General features: G+C 40.7%; 1 protein-coding gene across 3 annotated transcripts in view; it reads right to left on the bottom strand.

The window, feature by feature from the left end:
• The window catches only part of LOC149195059 (DNA repair protein RAD51 homolog 3-like), a 231,006-nt gene extending 207,270 nt beyond the window's left edge, over positions 1-23,736 (bottom strand). The window contains exon 1 of one of the 3 annotated variants that reach the window (XM_089408091.1): positions 23,456-23,736. In XM_089408091.1, coding sequence (XP_089264217.1) covers positions 23,456-23,567 — 112 coding nt within the window. In that variant the 5' untranslated portion in view covers positions 23,568-23,736. The remainder of the gene's footprint in view (positions 1-23,455) is intronic. The other 2 variants (XM_089408093.1, XM_089408092.1) reach the window with 2 other exon arrangements.
• Positions 23,737-24,422: the final 686 nt, after the last annotated feature.

Genomic DNA, 24,422 nt, shown 5'->3' with positions numbered 1-24,422 from the left:
AGGGTCACACAAAGGTTGGAGGGACAATCCACTGAGGGGCTACATAGCCAGGTGGAGGAAATAACCAAGGCGCTAGTCTTGGTTATTTCCCTTGTTAGATGTTGAAAGTATTTTCTACCCCATAGCTAACCTGAAGATTGGAGGCAGTTTGCTAGAGGTCGCTCCTAGTTGGATATAGAAACTTGTGGAGAGTCTTAGACATAGGTAGGAGCAATACACTCTTCTCGACTCCAAGGTCACCTCACTATCCAAATTGCAAGACTGGTTTAAGAGTGAATGTTATTAGAGACCCAGCTTTTGAAAGCTAGAGTTGTCGCCAAGCTAAACATCTCAACAACCATCTTCTTATTTAAAAATCCAAAACTCTCAATTTTTTGTTTTATAAATAAAAAACAAAAATATTTTACTACTTGCAAATTTTCAAATTTTCATCTTCAACTGGCTAGTATCCTTGGGGTTTTGTGTAGAAAATCCACGAAATTCTGCAACTGCTAATATGAACAATCTGAAAACTACTTTCTTTTCATATAGACACAGAATTTCTCTACTAAATTTTGCAGCGGAATAGGAACAGAAATAAACACACCATCACAATAATCAAGGCACAAAATTTTCTAGGGAACCCAACTGGGAAAACCCTCTGCTTGTTTGAGAATTTTATTGAAGAAATTTGAGCAATAGATCTCTTACAAATACAACTTGTTTCAATAGAGAATACAATTTGATTCCCTCTGCTTGTACTAAGCTGAAACACTCCTTGCAAGACCCCTGATCTACTCCTTGATTTCCTCCTAATTCCTTGCGCATAGGCTGCTCCTAAATTCTTGCGCAATTCCCAAGGAAATTCCTCTCTCCAATAATGCACACAAGCTTCTCTTGGCACACCTTTCTCTCACAAGCTCCACACATAAACCTGTGCAACCTTCTCACAAACCCGTGAGCTCTATTGTCTTGTCTCACCAACTTGTGCTCACAAAACAATGAATAATTTTGTGCCTCTGTCCTCCTTATAAGCTTATTGAATAGCTAAACTTAGCAAGTGGTTATTTCTGGAAAGTCAAACTAGCGATAGAGTGAGTAAAGTAAGTCTAACTGACTCATGTAACTCGATCTGCCCAAATTCAGACTTGGAACTCACACATGTTGGCCTCCACGGCTAACTCGAACTAGAAAACACTAAACTGAGCCTTCCACTTCAGCCTATTAGTTAACTGCCTCATAACTCGTCCTAACTTTTAGGAACGAATCCTAAATTATAGGAATTTGCCCTAACTTATAGGGAACTCGAGCATGCTAAGGAAAAATTAATTGTGGCTCCTTGAATTAAGGCACAAATCAAGGAACCCTTTCTCGTTATCATTTTCAACATTTTGAGCACAAATCTAAATCTAGTCCAAGGGATCAATATACCTTTGCTTCGAGCTTTCAAACACCTATATTTCACTGTTATATTGAGCTGGTTTTTGCAGATTTGCAGTAAGTCAGCCGAAGATATTCAAATTTTGCATTAATCCAAGGTGCAAGAGCTTCTCCATGTAAGTTCTCATGATAAAACCATTGTAAGAGTTACCAAATCTATTATTCAAGTTAATATCATTCATTTGATATTGTTTTAAGCATATTCCAGCACCTAGAAGTTTAATTTATAAGCTAGAATTTATTTCTGGGTTTTTTCCCAATGGGATTTGATCCAAAAACCTCTGCAACAAAGTATCCAGTTTGTAGGAAAGTCATTTTTGTGCAAATATCAAGCTAGTAAGGACCTAAAGTAATCTAAAACTGTTGTCCTAGCTTCCCCGCCACTAGATTATAAATCTAAAGTGTCAAGGCACTATTTGGTGGCCCCGTAAAGGGAGATTTGTTGACAATTTCCGAGTTTTTCTGAAGATTTCAGATGTGCAGTCAGATGACAGTAAGCAAAAATACATAGAAACCCACCTTACCAAAGGTTCAATTTAAAAAAGATTCATAGATTAGTGAATATATTAAATTTTCACTCATTTGAGTTGTTTGCATGTTATTTATCTTCAAATTTTAAGGAATCATCTTGCTAGTCACCATAATTTACATTTCCAGATCAGTAAAGCAATAAATAATTAACTCCTTACTTCACCCAAGACCCCATTCAAGGCACTAGTCTATTGATTGTTGGGTGAAGCACTTCAATTAGGGAATCCTCACATAGACATTAAAGTAGAAGTTGGGCATAAAGAGTGGGGGTCTTGTGTCGAGGTGACAATTGGCACTTGTCATGTGTGTGCCATCGTAGCAGCTTGCAAGGACCTTGACGAGCCTGCTAGTTTGTGTGGTAACAGGACCCACCACCATGAGGAAAACCGGGGTACTTGTCAAACTCTACGTTACATGGGAGCCTATTGAGAATGAAGAAACCATGTGGTTCACTAGATAGAGGAGGTGTCTCCCATAGGCCATGATGGGGGAGAAACCATCCACTAAAATCCTCTTAAACCAATAAAAATTGAACGTACCTCATAGAGGCAAAGTGCAACCTTCCCTCAATCACAAATTGGTGCCAAAAAGAGCCCTATTGCAAGTATTAAAATCACCCAAAACAATGGTACTCTTTCGAGGAATATTGAGAGACCTCATGATAAAGATGAAGAAAGGAGTCACCATAGCTAAGACACACATTGCCTGGAATCGTGCACAAGGGATACAAACCTATGCAAGAAAAATGATCTCGATGAAAACATCTATGTTCTAAGTATTTTATTTTATTTTTAAATGCTCCATATATTACCTCAAAGAGGAAATAAGTACAATAGAGTTCAAATAGTTACATCATACAAACAACAGGGTAATCAAGGAAATCCAATCCACAGAAGTAAAAAGGCCATTGTTTGAGCTAAAGCTTCCACATGCAGGGATTCAACATCACAATAGAAAGAACATTGATGCACTTGCAAGGGTAGATTCAACCCTTACTTAAAACTATACAAACACCCCAGAAAAAGGGGATAAGGAATGTAACTAAAAATAGCTTTACAACAATGTTTCCAATAAAAAAAATTGTAACCAGATGATGGGAAAGGCAAAGTAATTTATAGCTGTCCCTAACAATCCAATTGTCCTCTGGGAAGGGCCCTACCAAGACAGTGGAGCCACAAACATAAAGTAAAATTCAACCTGAAACCAGGAGAAAACATTTCCAAAAAACATGTTGCATTGTTCCCTTAGAAGTTAGTGCAGACTACCCAAGTTGAACTAGTGATGCCAACTCTTAACAACTAATCTCTGATTAACTTATTAAGCAATAAACAACACCAAACTCTAGGCTTAAAGGAGGCACAAACCTTTGATGACAACAACCATCTCTCCACTAAATCGCCAACTGCGCACCTTCTAGAATCTGCTCCTCATCTCAGAAAATTTCCTAAGGACAGATCTGAATTCTGCTTCAGTCAGCCTGAATTAGAACTCAGAAAATTTGCCCTAAAATGAGGCCACAGATAGGCCGAGTTTAAAAGTTGCTTCTTTGGTTGATGGTTTGTCTTTTGTCTCTATTATCATTTCGTATGCTGTAAGAGTGCTTTGTAATTCTTCCATTGTCATCTTGGTCAAGTCCTTGGTTTCTTCAATACAGATACCTTGGCATTGTATTTTAAGGGAAGCGATCTCAGGACCTTTTTTACAATCAAAGGATCTTCAATTTTTTCTCCTAATCCTCTGATGGAGTTGACAACTTCATCTACTCTTAGTAAGTAAGTCGCAATATCTTCTTTTTCATGCATTTTCAGATTTTCAAACTAAGCTCTATACTTTGAATTTTGACCTACTTGACCTTATCATCACCTTCATACAAAGTTTTAACTTTATCCCAAACTTTGGTTGTGGTGCAGGACATCACCTTGGAATTAATGGTTCTTGACAATCCGCCCATGATAGTATGAAGAACTTTTGAATTGCACCTAAACAACTTCTCATCAGGATCAGTTAGAGGATTTTTAGGAACTTTGTAGTCATTTAAGATGGTGGGCCAAACATCCAATCCTAAAGACTTCAAGTATGTTTCCAAGCAACTGCTCCACTGCTCCATAGTGGATAATCATTTCCATTAAACACCAGAATTGTTCTTGAAGAGATACCTTTCATTTCCATATGCGCTCAAAATCTTCCCTCCATTGATTAGACTGTTAGAGTGTAACCTGCTCTGATACCAATTGTTGGAAACACTGAGGGGGGGTGAATCAGTATTTCATAAATTTCAACAATTTAAGTATCAAAACAGTTAGCCAATAACATTACATCAAACGAACACGAGATATATATGAACAATATATTTATATTACAAGAGAAGCTACAACTTCTAGTTTACCAGCCACAAATGGAAGGGCTACAACCCTAAGATTTACCAGCTCTCGATGGAAGGAGGCGAAGACCTCCTGAAGGAAGTTACAACTTCTTTCCCTAGCACCACCCTGCCACCCTATAGAATAAAAGATGAGATAAAAACTTCTTGGGCTCCCGTACTAGGGACAATGACCCAATTACAAGAACATTAAGACCCTAGTTATTTCCAACTCCAATATTGCCCCTCTATCATGTACAACTTGCATGTTGCATTGACTCATACTGTAGACAATTCAACAATAGAAATGCATACCTCAGATCACTAATGCAAGTGCCCTTACTCTGCCTTTGATTCTACTTCACAAGTTTTTCAAGGTTAGCTCCAGGACTTCAACAAAGGAGTGCTTCCTGCTTCAAGACCAACATCAAGTCTGGTCCAGTATATCAAGGCTCTGCTACAAGACAAGGTCTGCATCAGAATATCAGCTACAAATCAGAATATCAAGACTATGCCACCAATCAAGGGCCTACTTCAAAATAATTATCAAGGTCTGGTTTCAAAACATCAAAGGGTCTGCCACAAATTACATGCAAGGTCTGTTTCAAAACAAGTACCAAAGTTTACTCCTCACCTCAGAAAATCACCTAAGGACAGATCTGAATTCTGTTTCAGTCAGCCTGAATTAGACCTCAGAAAATTCTCCCTAAAACAGGACCAAATTAGGCCACATGTAGGTCAAGTTTAGACCTCAGGAAAAGTGTAGATTAGGGCTTCAGACCAGCCCTGAAATAGGCCGAAAATTTCTTGGATCGGGAAGTTTGAATCAGAACTCAAGAAGACCCAAACAAAGCCTCAGATATGATTTGGACCTGCAACAAAGAGACCTTTGCCTAGGAAGATTCGGACCAGCCACAGAAGGTTTGTCCTACACCAGCGGAAATAGGCCTCAGTCAATTCGTTTAGGGCTCCAGAAAGGGCTTGTGATTGTCCAACAAACTTTGTCTAATCCAGAAACCTTGATCAATCAGCTTGCTCATAAAATGCTTGAAGAATCGGATCTCTCAACCTTGGTCATTATGCTTCGTGTCCAGATTTTTGTCTTTTGCCTACTTCAGATTCCTCCACAGATCTGCTTGCCTCGGAGATGCCGAGTTGGTGATATTTTGTTGCTCCACAAGTAGGGTATATATAGTGATAGTGGAAGGCCTAATTTGGGGCCGACATAAACCTATTCAATTAAAGAAATTTCCTTTGAACAGACACGTCTTTTTAGGATCCAACCTAAGCCTGTATCAAGCCAACTTGTGAGAGGGGATTTTGAACATTTTAGAAAATCAATTTTTGTATTTCATAGGTTCTCCTTTCAAGCCTGATTAGGACACATGATTTTAGACAAATTTAAATTATGATTTTGATCTTCTTTGAGAGCAGCAAGGAAGTGTTTAAGGCCATAAACTTTGGGCCAAAGTGTTGGTGCTAAACCCATCCTTGGGGCATCAAACTTCAAAAATTAATATATTTCCAACCAAGAGGACCCACAAGGCATGCCACCTATCAAATGAAATGGCGTGACAAGGGCTACTAATCTAGAGGGTCCCCGTACCCAAATTCACTTGATTTGAACAAGCAAATCATCAAACAAATGTTGGCCCATTCACCCTTTGACATCAATGGCAATTTTTCCAATAGGGGCACACCGAGTTGTTGGAGGCCGAGTTTTTCAAGTCAATTTCATCCAGACGCAGATTTCCTTGAGGCCGATTTACCTAGGCCGAGTTTTTCAAGACGATTCATCTGGAGGCAGATTTCCTTGAGGCCGACTTACCTAGGCCGAATTCATTCTCAGGGAGTCAAGTTGCAAGTTCCAAATTTGTATTTTTTCTTGTATCTTTGTGGGTCAAAAAACCCATATTTTCCAAATAATGAAATGACGGAGAATTGTTGTGGGTTAATTAATTTTGCAATGTGTGATTGATCTCTCTAGTTTATTTTCGCTCCATATTTTTAATTCTAGAAGTTAAAAATACCAGCGATTTTATTTTTCAATAAATCGTTGTTTATTTGGGTGAATAAATAAACTGTTGATTGGTGGAAGCATCTATGGAAACTAAAATTCCCCCCAGGAGCAAACTACTAATGTGGACCATTCTGAAGAACAAAATCCCCGATAACCTGTTAAAGCGAGCTCATCATGGCCCCTTCTGGTGTCATCTTTGTAAATGCAACAATGAATCTGCAATCCACCTCTATATTGAATGTAAGGTTGCTCGCGATATTTGGCTATCAATCTCAGCAGAAATCCCCTCCCCGACAAGATGGCAGGGTGCTTCAGTTTCGGAAGCCTGGTCATCTTGGTGGACTAGAGCCATCCCTAAAAAACTCAGGAACCTGCCTCTTCTGGTCTGTTGGGGCCTATGGATAGCAAGAAATAATCTCATCTTCCAAAACTCCCTGCCGCATTGGCCTTCCATCTCTTCTTGAATCATCTCTGATTACTCCCTCATCCCTGAAGACGAAGATATACCTCGATCCAAGACTATCATTCTGGAATCCATAGACCACTCAAAGCCATGGGCCTATTTTGACAGGTCTGCCCAAGAGGAGGGATGCGAGGGAGGAGCCATCTTAAACCTCTTTGTTTCACATTCTCTCCACATTCAAATGGGGTTAGGGGGTGGTACAAACAATTTTGCAAAACTGTCATCTACAAAATTCCTCATCCAATATGCGTTACAAACCCAATGCCAATACCTTCAGCTCTTTGGTGACTCAAAAATTGTCTATGATTGGATCAATAAAAAGACCAGATGCTCAGCTTTCTCTCTATTTCACATTCTGGATGAGGCCCATCGTCTTATTACTGCTTTTGACTCATTTACATGTCAACACATTTACAGGGAGCGAAATGCGGATGCTGACAGCTTATCCAAAGAAGCTGTGCACAGGCCTCCCGACACTTGGTTGATACAAGAGCACAGAGAAGGGCATTTCTATCAGTTCTACCACAGACCTTTTATGGACATAGTCGATGCAACAATCTCTCAGGGAGCTTAGTTTTTTGTTTTTTTCTCTTCATAGTCTTCCGCATGTAAATATTCATATGATCTATTTATTTTCTAGCTACTTCAGGAACTTTTTTGGACTGATTATAAAGCTGGCAGCCTTAGGCCAGTTTTCCTTTTTTTGACAAAAACAGCAAAATGTTTATCTAGAGCTGAAAGCCTCCCTGCGTGGAAGAAAGGCAAAATTTTCTTGCTCCTTTTTGATAACTGACAGGCATAGCCTCATATAGCATATGCTCCTGCATATACAGCGTGTAATTTTTATATCTCAATGAAAATTACATTTTTTTCCAAGGGAAAAAAATAAATAAATAAACTGTTGAGGATAAATTAATTGGATGTGAGAAAATAAATTTGGCTAGTATAATACTAACCTCAATGAGACAACCTAGAGGCATTATCAAGCAAGCCACCTACTTCACCTTGACTACAAAAAGAAGGTACCCTAGTCTATGGGTGAATCCATGTTGCTATAAAATCTAGCAAAACCGATGCAAGACCTTATGGTAACAATGAGGAAGGATTGTCACTGTCACCTCAACAACCTTCCTCTTGTTCTTTAGTGGGATTTCAACCACAAGGGAGGCTTCCCTAAATCACCGATAAGATATTATAATGTCAGGGCTCAAGGTGACTTGTTTATGAAGGTCTAAGGGTGGATAGAGAAAATGGCAAGGCCAAAGATGACCTATGTATTCAATGTTCTGTTTCAATCACTCTAGGGTTAGACCAATGAAAAGGCTTCTATAAGTTATGGTTTGAATGATCTTCAATATTAGGGCATGTAATGGCACACAGCAGCATAAGAAAACCATCCAAGTGATTTTCAACAAGAAAGGAGCAAGGTTTTCAAATAAAGACTAGGGTTTAACTCAAGCAAATATATTTAAGGTTATTAGATATGCATACACAGCAAGAAAAGAGGTGACATCAACCCTTCTAGGGCATGTAAGGCACTCTGCAATGCTACATTTTGCTTGTGAATGATGTATAGAGATTAACATACAATTTAGAGCCACATTTAAGCAATAAAACAGCAAATTTACACATAAATCAGCTCCTAAACTCTAGCAGCTTCCCTAGCAATATAAGAGAGAAATTTAGAAGGGGTTTTATTTAGTTTTGAGATGATCAACACACTTTTAGACTAGTGCCTTATCCTACAAGGGCTAATGGAGTCTTAATGGCACAAAATACCAAGGAAGGACAATGAAGGAGTAAGGGGGGATGCTCTAGGGCATCCACTTCTAAAACCCTAATTATTATTCTTATGAGGGGATAAATTAATTATAAGGTATGCACATAAAGAGTTTCCTTATAGGCTTTGAAGAAGACAATTTTACATGCAATTATGAAGCAAAGTTTCAACAATGATAAGCATTTAGTCATGGAACAAGAGAAACCCTACTTTAAACATGAAAGCATGCAAAATATCAATGATAAACAAGAGCACTTCTTTCAATCCTAGAATAATGTCTCCAAGCAAAAATCTCTTCCAATAGCAAGTCGCATCCAAAAAAGATCACATTATGCCCAAGTAGCGAAAAAGAGACAAGTTTGTGCTCTCTCTAGAAGAGGCCAAATTACATGTATGTGATGATGAAAAGAAAAATGAGGAGGAGGCTCTATTTATATGAGCCTTCTACCACTCATTTTTACAAATAAAACAACTAAGAATCCCTATTGACAAGTTTACTTTAAGTGTTCCACAAGAAAGAGGTTACAAGCCAACCTCATAGCTCAAAAACATAACATAAGTGCCATAAAATCCCACACGTGTGGAATAAATGCTCCAAAAGCATGACATCACCCTCCAAATGAGCACAATAAGCCACCAAAAGGTGAGATAAGGGCTAATGAGTGCTCCATACTCCAAGATGTATCTCAAGGATCATGTGCAAGCCATCAAAGTCACTCCATGCCAACATGTCATGTCCAAGGTGCCCTATATCACCCTCAAAGGAGGAGAAGGGGTGACATGGCACTAAATAGCTCAAGCGTTGGGGCTCCAAGGTGATGTACAAGCTCTCCCTTGTCATCACAAGAATGAACACCATCATCTCATCTTTGGAACAAGTGATACCCCTCAAATAGTGTCAAGGCCAACCTGGGGGCATCCTTGTCCACTAGGCACATCATCAACATCTCCAACACCAAGCTTTATGGGCTCAACGTTTCAACATCTGGGGGTCCCATGGGGTGTCAAGCATCACGTGAAGTCATCAAATAGCCCAACGCTCTACTCTGGGTAGGCGACACTATATCATCATAATCAATCTCTCTCTTTGCACTGAATAATATAGCCCTTGTTACTCTACTAAGGAGGTGGAGCAATAACCTCAAGAAGCCTTTGTTGTTTTAATGTGAGCCACCTGACAAAACCTCCACAAGATCAAGTGAAAATCAACAAGCATTAAGTAACAAAAACTATAGATGCATCAAGTGGGCCATACTTAATGTTAGGGCCACAACAAATACTTCACACATCACTCTCCTCGGCTTTTCTCTCTCTACATCTCCTTGTCCTCTCCTCGTCCCCCCTCCCACCCCTTTATCCACACATACTTCCTTCCTTTTTGATAGAAATTATGCAGAGGCATACAATGCCCACCTCAAAACATTGCTCCCTCCCATCTCTGACTTTAGAGCCTTACACATAACCACAACTAAATACCACACACTCTCCACGACCCTCATGGAAGCAGCCCTTGACTCCCACCCCCATTCCACTTGCAAGTCTCACCCTAAAACTACCCTTGGTACCTATCCCATGAACTGGTGGTTTGATGATGAGTGCAAATCTTTCCATAAATGTAAATGTCTCACGCTTTTGCATGACCTATCTTCCTCCCCTAACCTCCACAAAGCTTATTGTAGACTACTTCATCGCAAAAAATGAACATTCCTCTTCCAACAAAGACAGGAACTTTGCGATGCTCTCTGCTACTCCCCAAAAGCTTTCTAGCAAGCCCTCTTTCCTATATATCACGCCATCTCTCCTAGCCTTGACTCCCATACCATGTTCTCCCACACCAGCTCCCTTTACGACATCCTTGGACAACCTCCCACCCATCTCCCCTCCCCTCACACCTTATGCCACCTCTTCTCTAAACTAGAAATCAAGAGAACAACAAGAGCTTTAAGTACCAACAAAGCAGCTGATGAGAATGGGTTTCAGGCCGAATTCCTCAAGCATGGCATCTAATCGCTTGAGTCATATATTGCAAATCTTTTTAATCATGTGGTTTGTTCAGACTTCCCCCCTCCCCGGGACAAGACACATCATCCATTTGATCCACAAATCTGGGAGGAGTGCTAATTCGAATAACTATAGAACTATCCTGGTGGGCCACACATTCTCCAAGCTTTATGCCACAGTTGTCACCTATGAGCTATTGACTTAGAATATTTCTTAGGTGACTTGTACTGGGAAGCCTAACCTTGTGGTGAAACTCCACTAAACAGTAGTAGGTGGAGTGTTGAGGTGACAGTGGCCTCCACCCCATTGTTGTATCTTGGTCTAGCCCTTGTCTTGTGAGGCCTCTCACAAGACCTGCTAGACTTTGAGGCAACAGGACAAAAAAGGCATCGACATTCAAAATTTAAGGAAACAGTGGCTATGTACAAACAAGGTATCGCAGCATATGGAATTGGCATTTGTGACAAAGATTACAAGGTTGCAACAATGGCAACAAAGAACAATAGTACAACTAGGCATATTGAATTAATATGCCATGGCTTGATCTATTGTATAGAAGATTGTACAAGCTAGTTGCTGACAATTGAATCTTACAAACTGATTGATGAGTACAAATGAATTGTTGAAAATAAACTGTGTACAAACTTAAAGCTGAGTGCAAAAATTGTACGAACGATAGTGGTAATGTGTACAATTAATAGTAGGTATATTTGTGGAATTAACCCATGATTTGCAAATCGGTGGCTTTAATACAAAAGGAATAAACAATTCCTATTTATTATGAGATTAACAAAGTAATTATACAAATATTTAATAGAATAGAATATTTAGTAATAAATGACTGAGGTGAATGAATGCTTACAATATGCCTTGTGATGGTATATAAATATACATTGACTAGTCACAAGGTGAAGGGAAGTGTGGCCTTTGACCTTTCATTAACATTATTGTTATTGTATTTTATTGATATTATTATTACAAACTCTAGCTTAAAGCTTCTAACAGCCCCTATAGTAAGGGGGTGAGGAACCTCATTGAAAGCAAATTTACAATGATATTGCTACAAGAAAATAGTCACAAACAAATAAGTTCAATGCTAAAGCAATTGGAAGATGTCCTTAACCATTCAAGTGGCTCCTTCCATGAGAGAAGAAATACAAAAAGGGGCTGAAACTCAATGTGAAACCATGCCCAAAAGAACTTTGGTAGGTACATGTTGAATTACTTATGCCTAATCTATGCAACCTACTCTTGGCATCTAATCCTTGATGAAGCGATAGCCACCCCCCAAACTTTATTTTTAATGAGATTGATACAACTTAGAACTACTCACAAGATAAGTCCAATCTTCAAGTACAAACGCTAGGGCAACTTTTGGAAGTTCTATCCAATATCACCTCAATAGAACATACCTTTACTTTAGGCCAACTCTCCTCCAAAACAAGGAAGGATTTCTTAAGATCAGCTAATCTCTCTAGTAGCACAGAACTAAAAATCAGATAAGTGATTTTTGTGTTTAATGATCTTCTTCAAAGAATGAGAAGACAATTAAGACCAAGTGCCTTGTCCTTTGGGCAAATGGAGTCAAAGTATTACTTAATGAAAAAGTTTGCAATGTGATGGATAAATCAGCAAATTATAGAACATGACCAATAAATTCATTATTCAACCACATTAATGTAATGAACTATATGATAAGCTCATTAGAATGCTTTGTCATTTACAAAGTGGATCTCATGGACATGTGTATCCCTATAATGAGGATCAACACCTTACAAAGTGGATCTCATGGATATGTGTATCCCTATAATGAGGATCTCATAGAACAACATGCAAGAATGGTCAAACCTAGGAACCCTTTAGTTGATGGGTGCTCCTCTCCAAAAACATGCAAGGACAAGTGTGAGTGCATACTAAGTGTAACCTCCTCCCTTGGTGTCCCTATCAAGAAGCTCATCCAATGATGTACATTAAAATAATAATAAAGGACCAAGTCAATGGAGCGCTCCTCGAGATGTGGTTCCACCCCTCCCATGGGATATCATTAAAAAAATGCCAAGTGTCTTCATGCATTGCATGAAACTCTCCTAAAAGCTTCAATGGTGTGAAATGCCTCCAAATACATGACTCATGCCTTGGTATATGTGAAATGCCTCAAAGTACAATTTAAATTAACAAATGCATCATATTTTGTTGAAGGCACCCCAAAAGGTAAATTACTACTACATATGTAACACCACTTCCAAATATGTGAACTCAACTAATGCCTCAAAAGACGTGAGCACCATAACATATGAAAGAAAAAGGAAAACATGAAATGCAAAAAAGAGTCTTGCATTTTCAAGTGATGATCGGGACCACAAGCCTTCAAAATGACCCAATGCCTCCTCAACGAATGCTCCATTGGATCACCAAGCCCCTACCCTTATCTTTTATTTAATTGGGTACCTAGATCAAAGGATTGCCTAGCCGGCTCATAAAGTTTTTTTTCTCTCATAGATGTAAATACGTATTCCACTTCTTCATCTCCAATTCTGCCATCCAATGCCTTCGCCATGCATCTGCATTTTATATAAACAACTCATTGGATACATTTCAAAATAACAATCCTTTCAGCTCCTCAGGCGACAGAGCAACGGGCCGTAAACGAGTAGCCAGCATCATAAACGATGTGGCCAATGCTTACCGTGAAGGAACCAGCGAGGAAATTAAGTGTTTGATTGAGGAGTGGGAAGCTAATCTGAACCGCCAGGCGGGCTCGACAGATATTGAGATGGAGGACTAGCGGGCAATGGTGTCGGATCTTGGGCATACCCGCGAGCGAGTGACCCAGTTCAAACAGACTTTATATTTGTATTGGACCATGAAAAGTCTCTTGGGCAAGGCCTTGGAATAGATTTCAGTGAGCATGGCGACAGCGGTACAGGACTTCCCCAACTACAAGCAGGACTTCTAGAAACTTCAGTTCCAACTGCAAAAACAGGATGGACGCCTATGCCGAATTGAGGATCACCTCCCTTGCCTTCTTTCGCAGACAGTACTATCAGGTTCCAATGTTAAGGACCGAGCCCCGGTCGAATCTGCATCCATCGAGGGAGAAGAGTAGGCTGCTAGATGGTTTCAATTTTGATTAGTATATATGTGGGTAGATTTTAATTTTCAAAATGATGTTTTATAGAAGGTTACTTGGGAGCAGGAGCAAAAACAGGGAGCGGGAGCGACATTTTCAGAAGCTCCCAATTTGGGAGCGAATTTTTATATAATATATATTTTTTTATATTTTTTATATTTGGATGCATATATGTCAACAAAAGCATGAGGAATGATGAATTAGATATAGAAAGCATAAAAAACATAGATTGAACCATATAAAAACAATCATCTAGAAGTTATAATCTTCATCAACCACATCCACAAGTTAGTAACATACAACATCTCATAATTCATCAATCTTAAAGTTTCAAGCTTTCAAAATTCAATATATAACATTTATCATCATTGATCACTAAAGTTGTACTTGTAAGCTAAGTGTAACCATTACAACAAATAATATCTAACATGAAATGAAATGTTATAAAATGAAATGAAATGAAACAACTTTCAACTTTCACGAAGCATCATATTCATAATTCATTACCAATGAGTTAAAATTGCCAACTTCAAACTTCATACTTAAATTGTCATATATTGTTTACAAAAAATATCATAATAAATATGAAAGAGTCAACAGTTATAAAAACTACTAGAAACTAGAAAAGACGAGTAAATCTATTATTTATTGCTAATGCTTGAGCCTCTTGCCACCTTGAGAAATGTCTAATTTTTTAGTCTTGTTGGAAAATTAGAATCTTTTCATTAATATCACCCTCTAAGCATTAATATCCAAAGGTATCTTTTTCATTACCTTTGGATCTGTATAAGGATCCTTGTCATTACCTCTGGATCTGTATAGGTGTTATGCTCTTAACCTGCAAAGCAATACCCAAACATAGAATTTGCGAAGAAAAGATACCGAGAACACAGAATATGCGAAGAAAATATACCCAGAACACAGAATAGCAATGATTTTATTATTCAGAGAGAAATGTTCACAGGCCTCTTCGAGGGGGCAACCTCCAATAGAGCAGAGCTCGATTACAAAACAAGACACGATGCTCCTCGCAGGGAGTCTCTATCCTTTATATATGACTCATACATGCAATACCACGGGCCAATATCGTGGGTTTTATTAATACCATCTATCTAATACTACCGCCCATTTACCATCTATCTAATACTACCGCCCATTTGCAACTAACTGTGGTCCCGTCATTAATTGCGGGTTAACCACTTACAAATATTAATATGGGCTTTATTGACTCTTGACTATGACGTGATCCCATGACATAAATAAGGGGGTTAGGGTGGGACCCTAACATGCCCTCCCCCTTAAGACTAGCCTTGTCCTCAAGGCTGAAGCTGCGGAAACTGCTGAAGAATAGTGGCTGGTTCCCAAGTTGCATCTTTCGGAGAGGTGTCTTTCCATTTGACGAGGACCTCCTTAAGCATGCGGCCGCGCAAGTGCTTGTCTCGTGTGTCTAGAACCTGTTCAGGTTGAAGCCAGATTGACCCTTCTTCGTCCAATTCAGGTAGACTGGTTTGAACTCGGCAATTGTTCCCAATCACTTTCTTGAGGCATGATACATGGAAAACTGGGTGGATTTTTGCTGTAGGTGGCAAAGCCAACTTGTAAGCCACTTCTCCAATGCGCTGAAGTACTTGGTATGGTCCGTAGAATTTTGGAGAGAGCTTTTGACAACCCTTGTCTTTGAGTGATGTTTGCTTATATGGTTGCAGCCTCAAAAAGACCTGATCCCCTTCTTGAAATTGGCGCTCTGAGCGATGTTGGTCAGCCTGTTGCTTCATACGGTTCTGAGCTTGATGAAGATTCTCGCGCAGATGGGCAAGCATGGTTGCGCGGTGTTGTAAGAGTTGATCCACGGCTTGTACTTTGGAGCACCCCGTGAGATAAGAAGTAGGGGAAGGCGGAAGTTGTCCATAGACTGCTTCATAGGGAGTCATTTTGGTGGTGGCATGATAGTTGGTGTTATACCACCATTCCGCCAGAGGTAACCACTATACCCAAAGGTGTTGTTTTTCTGAAGTGAAACACCTAAGGTAGGTTTCTAGACATTTGTTGACGGCTTCGGTTTGACCATCTGTTTGCGGATGATATGAAGTACTGAGTTTGAGTTGAGTGCCTTGTATTCTGAAGAGCTCCTGCCAAAAATTACTGGTGAAGATTGGGTCGCGGTCGGACACTATAGAAGTGGGCATGCCATGCAATTTGAAGATCTGATCCATGAAAGTTTGAGCAACCAAAGTGGGTGTGAATGGTTGGGGTAGGGCGCAGAAATGAGCATACTTCGACAGTCGGTCCACAACCACCATGATGACTGACTTGTTCCCAGACTTTGGAAGACCTGTAATGAAATCCATGGAGACCTCCGTCCAAATTGACGCCGGAATGGGCAATGGTTGTAATGTGCCTGGTGTGTTGACGGTTTCCCCTTTGTGGCGTTGACAGACGTCACATCCTGCTACGAAAGTAAGGATGTCCTGTTTCATGCCGGCCCAAAAAAATGATCTTCTGGTGCGAGCATATGCCTTCTGAAAGCCCGAATGTCCTACAATGGGATATGAGTGCAATTCTGCCAAAATGCGACTTTTGAGGGTGGATGTTGGTGATATTACGACTCTGTCCTTGTAGCGAAGAATATCATTCTGCCACGAGTAGCCCTTGCTGGAATTAGGATCTACTTGCAATTGAGAAATGAGTTGGGAGAGCCCGGGATGTGAAAACCATTCCCTGCGAGCCTCTTCAATCCAGTCTGGAATGGGGAGGGAAATTGCGAGCAGAGTACTTTCCTCCTCAAATTGGCGCGACAATGCATCTGCTACCCTGTTGTCTTTCCCTTTCTTGTAAATGATCTCATAATCATATCCCAGCATTTTGGCTAACCATTTATTTTGTTGTGGGGAAGATAGGCGTTGCTCCAAAAAATATTTAAGACTGTGATGATCTGTGCGGATTTGGAAACGTCGCCCCAACAAGTAAGGTCGCCAGGTCTCGACTGCATGTAAGATGGCCATCATTTCCTTCTCGTAGGTAGATTGGCCCAGATTCCTCCCACTTAGTTGTTGGCTGGTGAAGGCCAATGGTCGCCCTTCCTGCATTAAGACCGCTCCAATACCTATTCCCGAAGCATCACATTCAATGACAAATGATTTGGTGAAGTTCGGTAGTGCTAAGACAGGAGTGGAACACATGGCGGTTTTGAGAGCGGTAAATGCCTGTTGTGCTTCTTCGTTCCAGAAGAAGGAATTTTTCTTTAGGAGTTGCGTTAGGGGCTTCGCTATGCGGCCATAGTTGCGGACAAATTTACGATAATAGCCTGTGAGACCCAAAAATCCTCTCAAGCTTTTCGAGGTCTTAGGTTGAGGCCATTCTTGCATTGCCTGGATCTTTTTTGGGTCCACCTTGACACCTTCACGCCCCACAATGTGGCCCAAATACTCAACTTCTTCCATGCCAAACGAACACTTAGACATCTTGACAAATAATTTATGCGTGCGGAGCAGTTGCAAGAGTAGATCTACATGCTAAAGATGTGCCGCCCAAGTGCCACTATAGATGAGGATGTCATCGAAGAAGACAAGGACAAATTTTCTGAGATATGGTTTGAGGAGGTGATTCATAAGGCTCTGAAAAGTAGAGGGGGCACTACAGAGACCAAATGGCATGACCAGGAACTCATAATGGCCTTCATAAGTTCTGAAAGCTGTCTTGGGAATGTCGACTTCCTTCATGCGAATTTGGTGGTAGCCTGAGCGAAGATCCAACTTAGTGAAGAATTGAGCCCCATTGAGTTCGTCCAGCAAATCGTCAACCACTGGGATGGGAAATTTATCTTTGACTGTTAACTTATTGAGGGCCCTGAAGTCGGGACACATCCGCCACTCCCCATCTTTCTTGAGGACCATGACCACTGGAGATGAATAAGGACTAATGCTGGGACGAATGACACCTGCTTCCAACAATTCCTTGATGATTTTTTCTATTTCATTCTTTTGGGTGAACGGATATCTGTATGGCCGCACACTTGGGGGTTGGGCCCCTGGAACCAATGTGATGCTATGATCATGTTCCCCTCGCGAGGGTGGAAGCTCATGAGGCTTGTCAAAGACCGTCCAATGTTTATTTAAAATCTGTTGCATCTCAGGATGAATTGGCGGAGACATGGTGTCTACTACCTGGATGGCATTAAATTGAGCTACCACTCCATGATGGCCCTTTTTTAACAATTTTTCCATCCTATGCGAGCTGATGATAGAGGGGGCTCCCGCCTGTAGTCCACGGAGGGTATGTGTGGAGTTGTTCTGCTTAAAACTCATATATAACTCCTGGAAATCTATTGTGATTGGTCCGAGTGCGGAGCCATTCCGCGCCTAGGACAATGTCGCAACCCCCCATGTGTATTGCAAACATGTGGGTTTTCAATTGATAGTCCCCCATTTGAATTTTGACATTTTCACAGCGACCTTCACATTTCATTGTGCCCCATCTGCAATCTGGACTTGGAAGTTAGAAACTGCCCGGACAAAACAATGTGTTGCTTCAGCGATCTTTTGGTGGATGAAATTATGGGTACTTCCACTATCAATCAAGACTACTACTGGGCGATGTTTAAGAAAACCCCTGATTTTGAGAGTTTGAGGGGAAGAAATTCCTGCCAATGCATTTAGCGAAATAATTGGTTCATCAGATACAATCTCTTTTTGGTTATCTTCTTCGATCGCCTCCGGTTCCTCAAGTGGTGGATCTTCCTCGGTGGAGCTGTAGTCAGTGGCATCTATTTGAAAAAACTTGTGCTCTTTGCATTTATGACCCAGGGAATATTTTTCATCACAGTAGTAACATAGTCCTTGCTTCCTTCTTTCGGCCATTTCCGCCGGTGACACCTTTTGAATCTTAAGTGTCTGAGTCATATTGGGAGCCTGTGAGGGACGACCTTTAGCGGGGAAGTTGGGGCGGCTGGATTGGGCTGTTAATGCACGTTCCACCTTACGGGCTACCTGGCAAGCCTCTGTCCATGTGGGAGGGTGGTGGAGTAGAACCTGAGCTTTGATGGCTTCTTTAAGACCGCTGATAAAGCATTCCATGTAGAATTCATCTGTGAGACCCTTAGTGCGGAAGGCTAAGGCTTCAAAAGCAGTAATATATTCCTCCACTGTACCCGTCTGTCGGAGCTTAGTGAGACGCCCCAAAAAAGAGTCTTCCTATTCAAAGCGACTGCGAAGAGTTTTAGCAAATTGGGCCCAATTCTGAAAATGTCCATTGCAACGTTGATGCCATTCCTTCCATTGCCATCGTTCATTGTCCAAGTACATGGTGCCCACCATAAGCTTAGTCCCCTCATTTGTGATATGATTCAATTGGAAATACTGCTCCATTTGTGCTAGCCATGCGGACGTGTGAGAACCGTCAAATTTATGCATATCCAACTTGGGAGGTCGCTGACTGGGTGGTGGATGGGAATGCCAAACGTGAGGAGAGTGGCTAGACTCACCCTCATGGTATTCATGGCCATTATACGCCTCCTCGTGGGCTGGCTCCTTGCCCTTTGGGAGTGCCTCCTGTATCTGGTTACTTATTCCTTTAAGCTCAAGTTGTATATGGTTACTCATTCCTTGAAGCTCAAGTTCGATCTTGTTCACCGCAGTTTGGAGGGAGTGCACATGGTTTTCAATTTTGTCGATCCTTTCATTGGCCATCGCTTGAGCGCGAGTTTCTACCATACACCAACCTGATGAAAAATTGGGACCGCCTAAAAATTTTTACTAAGAAATTGAATGGTACCACCTTGCTCAGCTCGTCGTCCTGATACTGATGGGCTAGGTCACCAATAAGCGCCCCGGAAGATCTCAGACTTTTTTTTTTTTTTTTTTTTTGGAAAACTCCTAACGGAGTTTTACTCCTTCCTGATCAATACTGCAGTCGCCAAATCCTCAAAATGTCAATGCCGCCAAAAGTCCTGCGAAAATTATATCCAGGTACAGGAACCCTTCACAACTACTCCGATCTGGTGGATCTAAGAGATCTGAATGGTGGAACAACTGTTGCTGCTGATCTGGAATATCCGATCTGGTGGATCTGAGAGATCTGAATGGTGGAACAACTGCTGCTGCTGATCTGGAATAGATGATGTGTGATCCCCCGATAGAAAGGGAACTATGGTCTTGGGGAGTGTCAGGTGCTACAGATCGCAATATACATAAGGGTCTGACAGTAGTACTCGGCCCAATGTTTCAGGGCTCTAACTAAGGAGGATCGACCGTACCCTTAGCCGTACAACCCGACTACCCTATCGTACGGGCGAGTAATCTCTCCGAGTGCTGTTCTCGGTGTACTGTAGCCACCAGACGACCGAAGGTTTATCTATGGCGAGGTTTCAAGGGAGCTAGGGGGCTTCCTATATACCCAGAGGGTACGTGGAAGACAGTCCGTGCGCGGTTCTGTCTAATGCTCTACTACTCGAAGGGGTACCCACAGGGGTTACAAGGGAGTCCAACAGACGTGACCACCTCTTGTATTTCCTGCGTGCATGCCTCCCCAAATCCGCAGGTTTATGCGCTTAACGACAGATCCCGTGGTTTAAAGACGCCGGAACACGTCTCTAGCCAAAAAAAAATTTGCTAAAATTGGGAGATCCCACCGAGCCCTAGAAAGTGCTCTGATACCACTTGTTATGCTCTTAACCTGCAAAGCAATACCCAAACATAGAATTTGCGAAGAAAAGATACCGAGAACACAAAATATGCGAAGAAAATATACCCAGAACACAGAATAGCAACGATTTTATTATTCAGAGAGAAATGTTCACAGGCCTCTTCGAGGGGGCAACCTCCAAAAGAGCAGAGCTCGATTACAAAACAAGACACGATGCTCCTCGCAGGGAGTCTCTATCCTTTATATATGACTCATACATGCAATACCACGGGCCAATATCGTGGGTTTTATTAATACCATCTATCTAATACTACCGCCCATTTACCATCTATCTAATACTACCGCCCATTTGCAACTAACTGTGGTCCCGTCATTAATTGCGGGTTAACCACTTACAAATATTAATATGGGCTTTATTGACTCTTGACTATGACGTGATCCCATGACATAAATAAGGGGGTTAGGGTGGGACCCTAACAATAGGGATCTTTGTCATTAATATTACCCTCTAAGCATTAACATAAGATAGAAAAAACATAGCATGTCAAGTAAAGATTTTGTTTGAGTGATGGGTACATTTTCAGTAGGGTCATGATAGAGGAGTTCGACAACCAATGTCACTAACATCAAGGTACATAAAGGGATTGGTGCTCTTGATTAAGTACGAGTTCCATACCCTAATACATGACAAAATCCAATGGAAACATTGCAATCCCCCCAATCCTGAAATCTTGAAAAACTGATAAGTCTGTTGGATTTTGAATGAGATCTAAAATCCTACTTTCTCCATATGAAATCCAATGACATCAGGACTCGGAACCACTTTCAAACATCTTGAGTCATTTCATGGTAATGTTAAAAATTTAAGTAAAAGGATGAAAATGAAGATTAAGGAGAATGTCACTTTTACATTAAGAATTTAACATTACCATGAATCACATATCGATAATAGGGCCATAGGCTTGATCATTAGGCTGCCCCACTCAAAAATTATTTGTTTCTTTGAAAAAATTTGCATTTGGAATGTTACTGCAAAAAAAAAAAAAAATTGCAAAGAAAATCTTGGGAGCGCACTCCCAACTAGCTCTCGAGCATAGCGCGTATTAGGAGCAGGTTTGTGGGGGGGGAGGGCGCTCCCTCATAACCCTGGTTTTGTATGTTCATAGGCAAATAGTGTGTGGACAAGGTAAATATATACAAACCTATATAGCATGGGTAGAAAGACTTATTATTTTTTGCTACTAGATGCTTATCATGCTGTTAGGTGGCCAACAGACTTGGTTTCCCTTTGGGCAAGTTGAGGCCACCTAACTATTCATATGTGGATGTAACTTGCTTATATTTTAATGAAAATGGAAGGATCTACCAAGCTTACAAAAAAAAATAACAATCCTTTCCTGGCCAACCTTTCACCTGCATAGTTTGGCAAGAGTCCAATCTGACCCTCTAAAGATTGGAACTCCCAAATAGGCAGGGATGCTAGATCTAAAGAGTCAGGAGGCCCCTCAAATTACCAGCAAAGAAATCTCAAGATTGTATGCCAAATTACCCACAACCTCTTGAGCAGAACTGAACTAGAGATCACAAATGCCTTCGCATTACCAATAATGTCGCACATATGAAATCCCTACAATTCGTTGAGCCTAGTCAATTCAATGATACACCAAAACCTGCTAAGGAGCATCCCCATCCACTGCCAATATCACTCATTTGCTAGCAAGGGCCACTTGTTTGGATTTTACATTAGGAAGGCCGAAAACCCCTTGAACACAAGTAAGGTACATATGTTCGAAACCACCAAAGGCAACCCTTTGTCCCTCCCTACTTTCTCAAGAGAAAGCTCTAGAGCACACGCTCTTGGGCTTTATACATTGACTAACAAAAAAAGAGACACAAGAAGTGATACAAATGTCCCAATACTAAATTATGTCCAAAACTATAATTCACCCAAGTAGCATGTCTAGAGTGAACCAAGAAAAAGGTTCTTTTCAAATTTGCCATGATCCACCTCCATTGATCTATAAGAGAAACCTACATGCCAAAGGGGATGCCTAAATACCAAATAGGGAAGAATATGAGAATAGATGGATCATGGAACAAATGAGGATAAATAAAAAAGCTAACTAGAAGAGGTTCTTTATAGCCTCCAAGTACTAGGGAACCATGAATGGTGCACAAAGAAGACAGTGATTAGGTGGGTCCATAGGCCTACTCAAGCTATGGATTTCGGCTACCAGTAGTGGAAGAGATGGCAAATCTTGCCTTGGAAGAAATAAAGGGGTTGCTGGTGGAGGAAGTTGCATGTGGTCCCACGAAGATTTCTCCATCAGCAGTTTGTTAGAGTGACTAATTGCAGGGAGACTAGATTACTTCAAGAATGATTTGTAGCAATGATTGGCTGCAGGGATAATTGTCGACGTTTGGTGAATGTTTGCTGAGAGGAAGTGTTAAAAGAGCAACCAAATACTCGAACGGAGATTACACTTAGTGTTAGGGTAATTTAAACCTAGTTTATCTGTATGCATTCTGCAGATAATTAAATGATCACCAAGTAACTATCCCAAGATGGCCTACCTTCAATAAACAGGGTATCTGAGTATCCTCAGATGATCATTGAATCTATGCACTATCCTTGTCTGGAGATAGTTTTGCCAGCAAATAGAAGCAATCGATTCATTGAAAACTCAAGCTGCTCACTCGATGGAGACCACTTCCCCATGGCCACTCGCTGCATTCAGACTTGCACTCTACCAGAAAAATACCTAGAGACCTTGAGTTATAACAACTAATGTGCGCTTATAGCATAGCAATCGCTAAACACACCATGGGATACTCTCAAATAGAGAACAGATTAGATTGCCAATTCAATATTTATTGTTGTTCATACGCCTTCACAATGTTGGAATTTATCATACAATCCGAAAAGCTTTCGAGCATTCTAAAACTTAATGTATATAATAAAAATTCAGTTGATTCCCAATAAAACTCCAGCTCTAAGTTCCATACTCGAAAACCTATGAACCAGAAATATATATAACAGCCAGCTGATTGTACAATTCAAACTGGCTGCGCAGTATGCAAAGAAAAAATGCAAATGAATGAATGAATAATACCTCGAGCGAGATCGAGGGGAGAGAGGTTGGTGAAGGAATCGAGCGTTCTGTATCCGGCAGAGACCAGCTTTGCCCTTTGAGATGGCGCCAGAGGAAGGCATATCGTCTCCATAGTTGCACGTTGGCATTTCACAATCGTGGATGGACATATTCATATATAAATAGTTAATTCACGCGGTCTTTTTAATTTAAAGCAATTAGTGTTAGACGGAACATTTAAATACTTGCAGAGCGGTCTCGACAAACCCTTACATAGATTCTTAAAATCACTGGATGACTTCCTAGGATGACCATAATGTCCTTTTATCGACTAGAAGTAACAAGCACACACCCAATACATTTTGTATCTCGGACTTATGAGACCATGCATTCCTTTTTAACACTGATTTTTAACTAACAAACCCATTCCTATAAAATCCTCCTTAATCTTGATTTTTAACTCATAAATCCATTTCTATCATTTTCACTACCCATTCCTGTAAAACCCCTTTAATCTAGATCTATAACTCATAAATCCATTTCTATTCATTCCTTTAAAACACCTTTAATCTTGATCTTTCACTCATAAATCCATTTATATAAAGACTTTAATGCATTTTCATTTCGATCACACTTCTTCTTCTTCTTTTTTAAATGGGAGGGGCTAGTTCCTTTTAGAAGCATCATGGGCCCTCTTTTAATTACATATATTACATATATTGTACAAATGCGTGTCAGCAAGCTGACAGCCAACAGCCATCACATCAGATCGAAACCCATCACATCAGATCGAAACAATCGCCATCACCGAAGTCATGGCACAAGATATGCTACAGCATGCGTAGCCTCTGCAGGAATCGAACGCGACCGGGGGGAGTGCAACCAAGCCGCCCCGACCGCTGCGTCATGCACATCACATCACACTTCATTAACTAACAAACCCATTCCTATAAAATCCTCTTTATCTTGATCTTTAACTCATAAATCC

The sequence above is a fragment of the Pinus tabuliformis genome, chromosome 2_2 (genome assembly GCF_031772625.1).
Source record: "Pinus tabuliformis cultivar Carrire ecotype Pingquan chromosome 2_2, CPIR1, whole genome shotgun sequence".
Classification (NCBI taxonomy): domain Eukaryota; kingdom Viridiplantae; phylum Streptophyta; class Pinopsida; order Pinales; family Pinaceae; genus Pinus; species Pinus tabuliformis.
The sequence above is the reverse complement of the archived record's forward strand: the minus strand, read 5'-3'. Positions and strand labels throughout refer to the sequence as shown.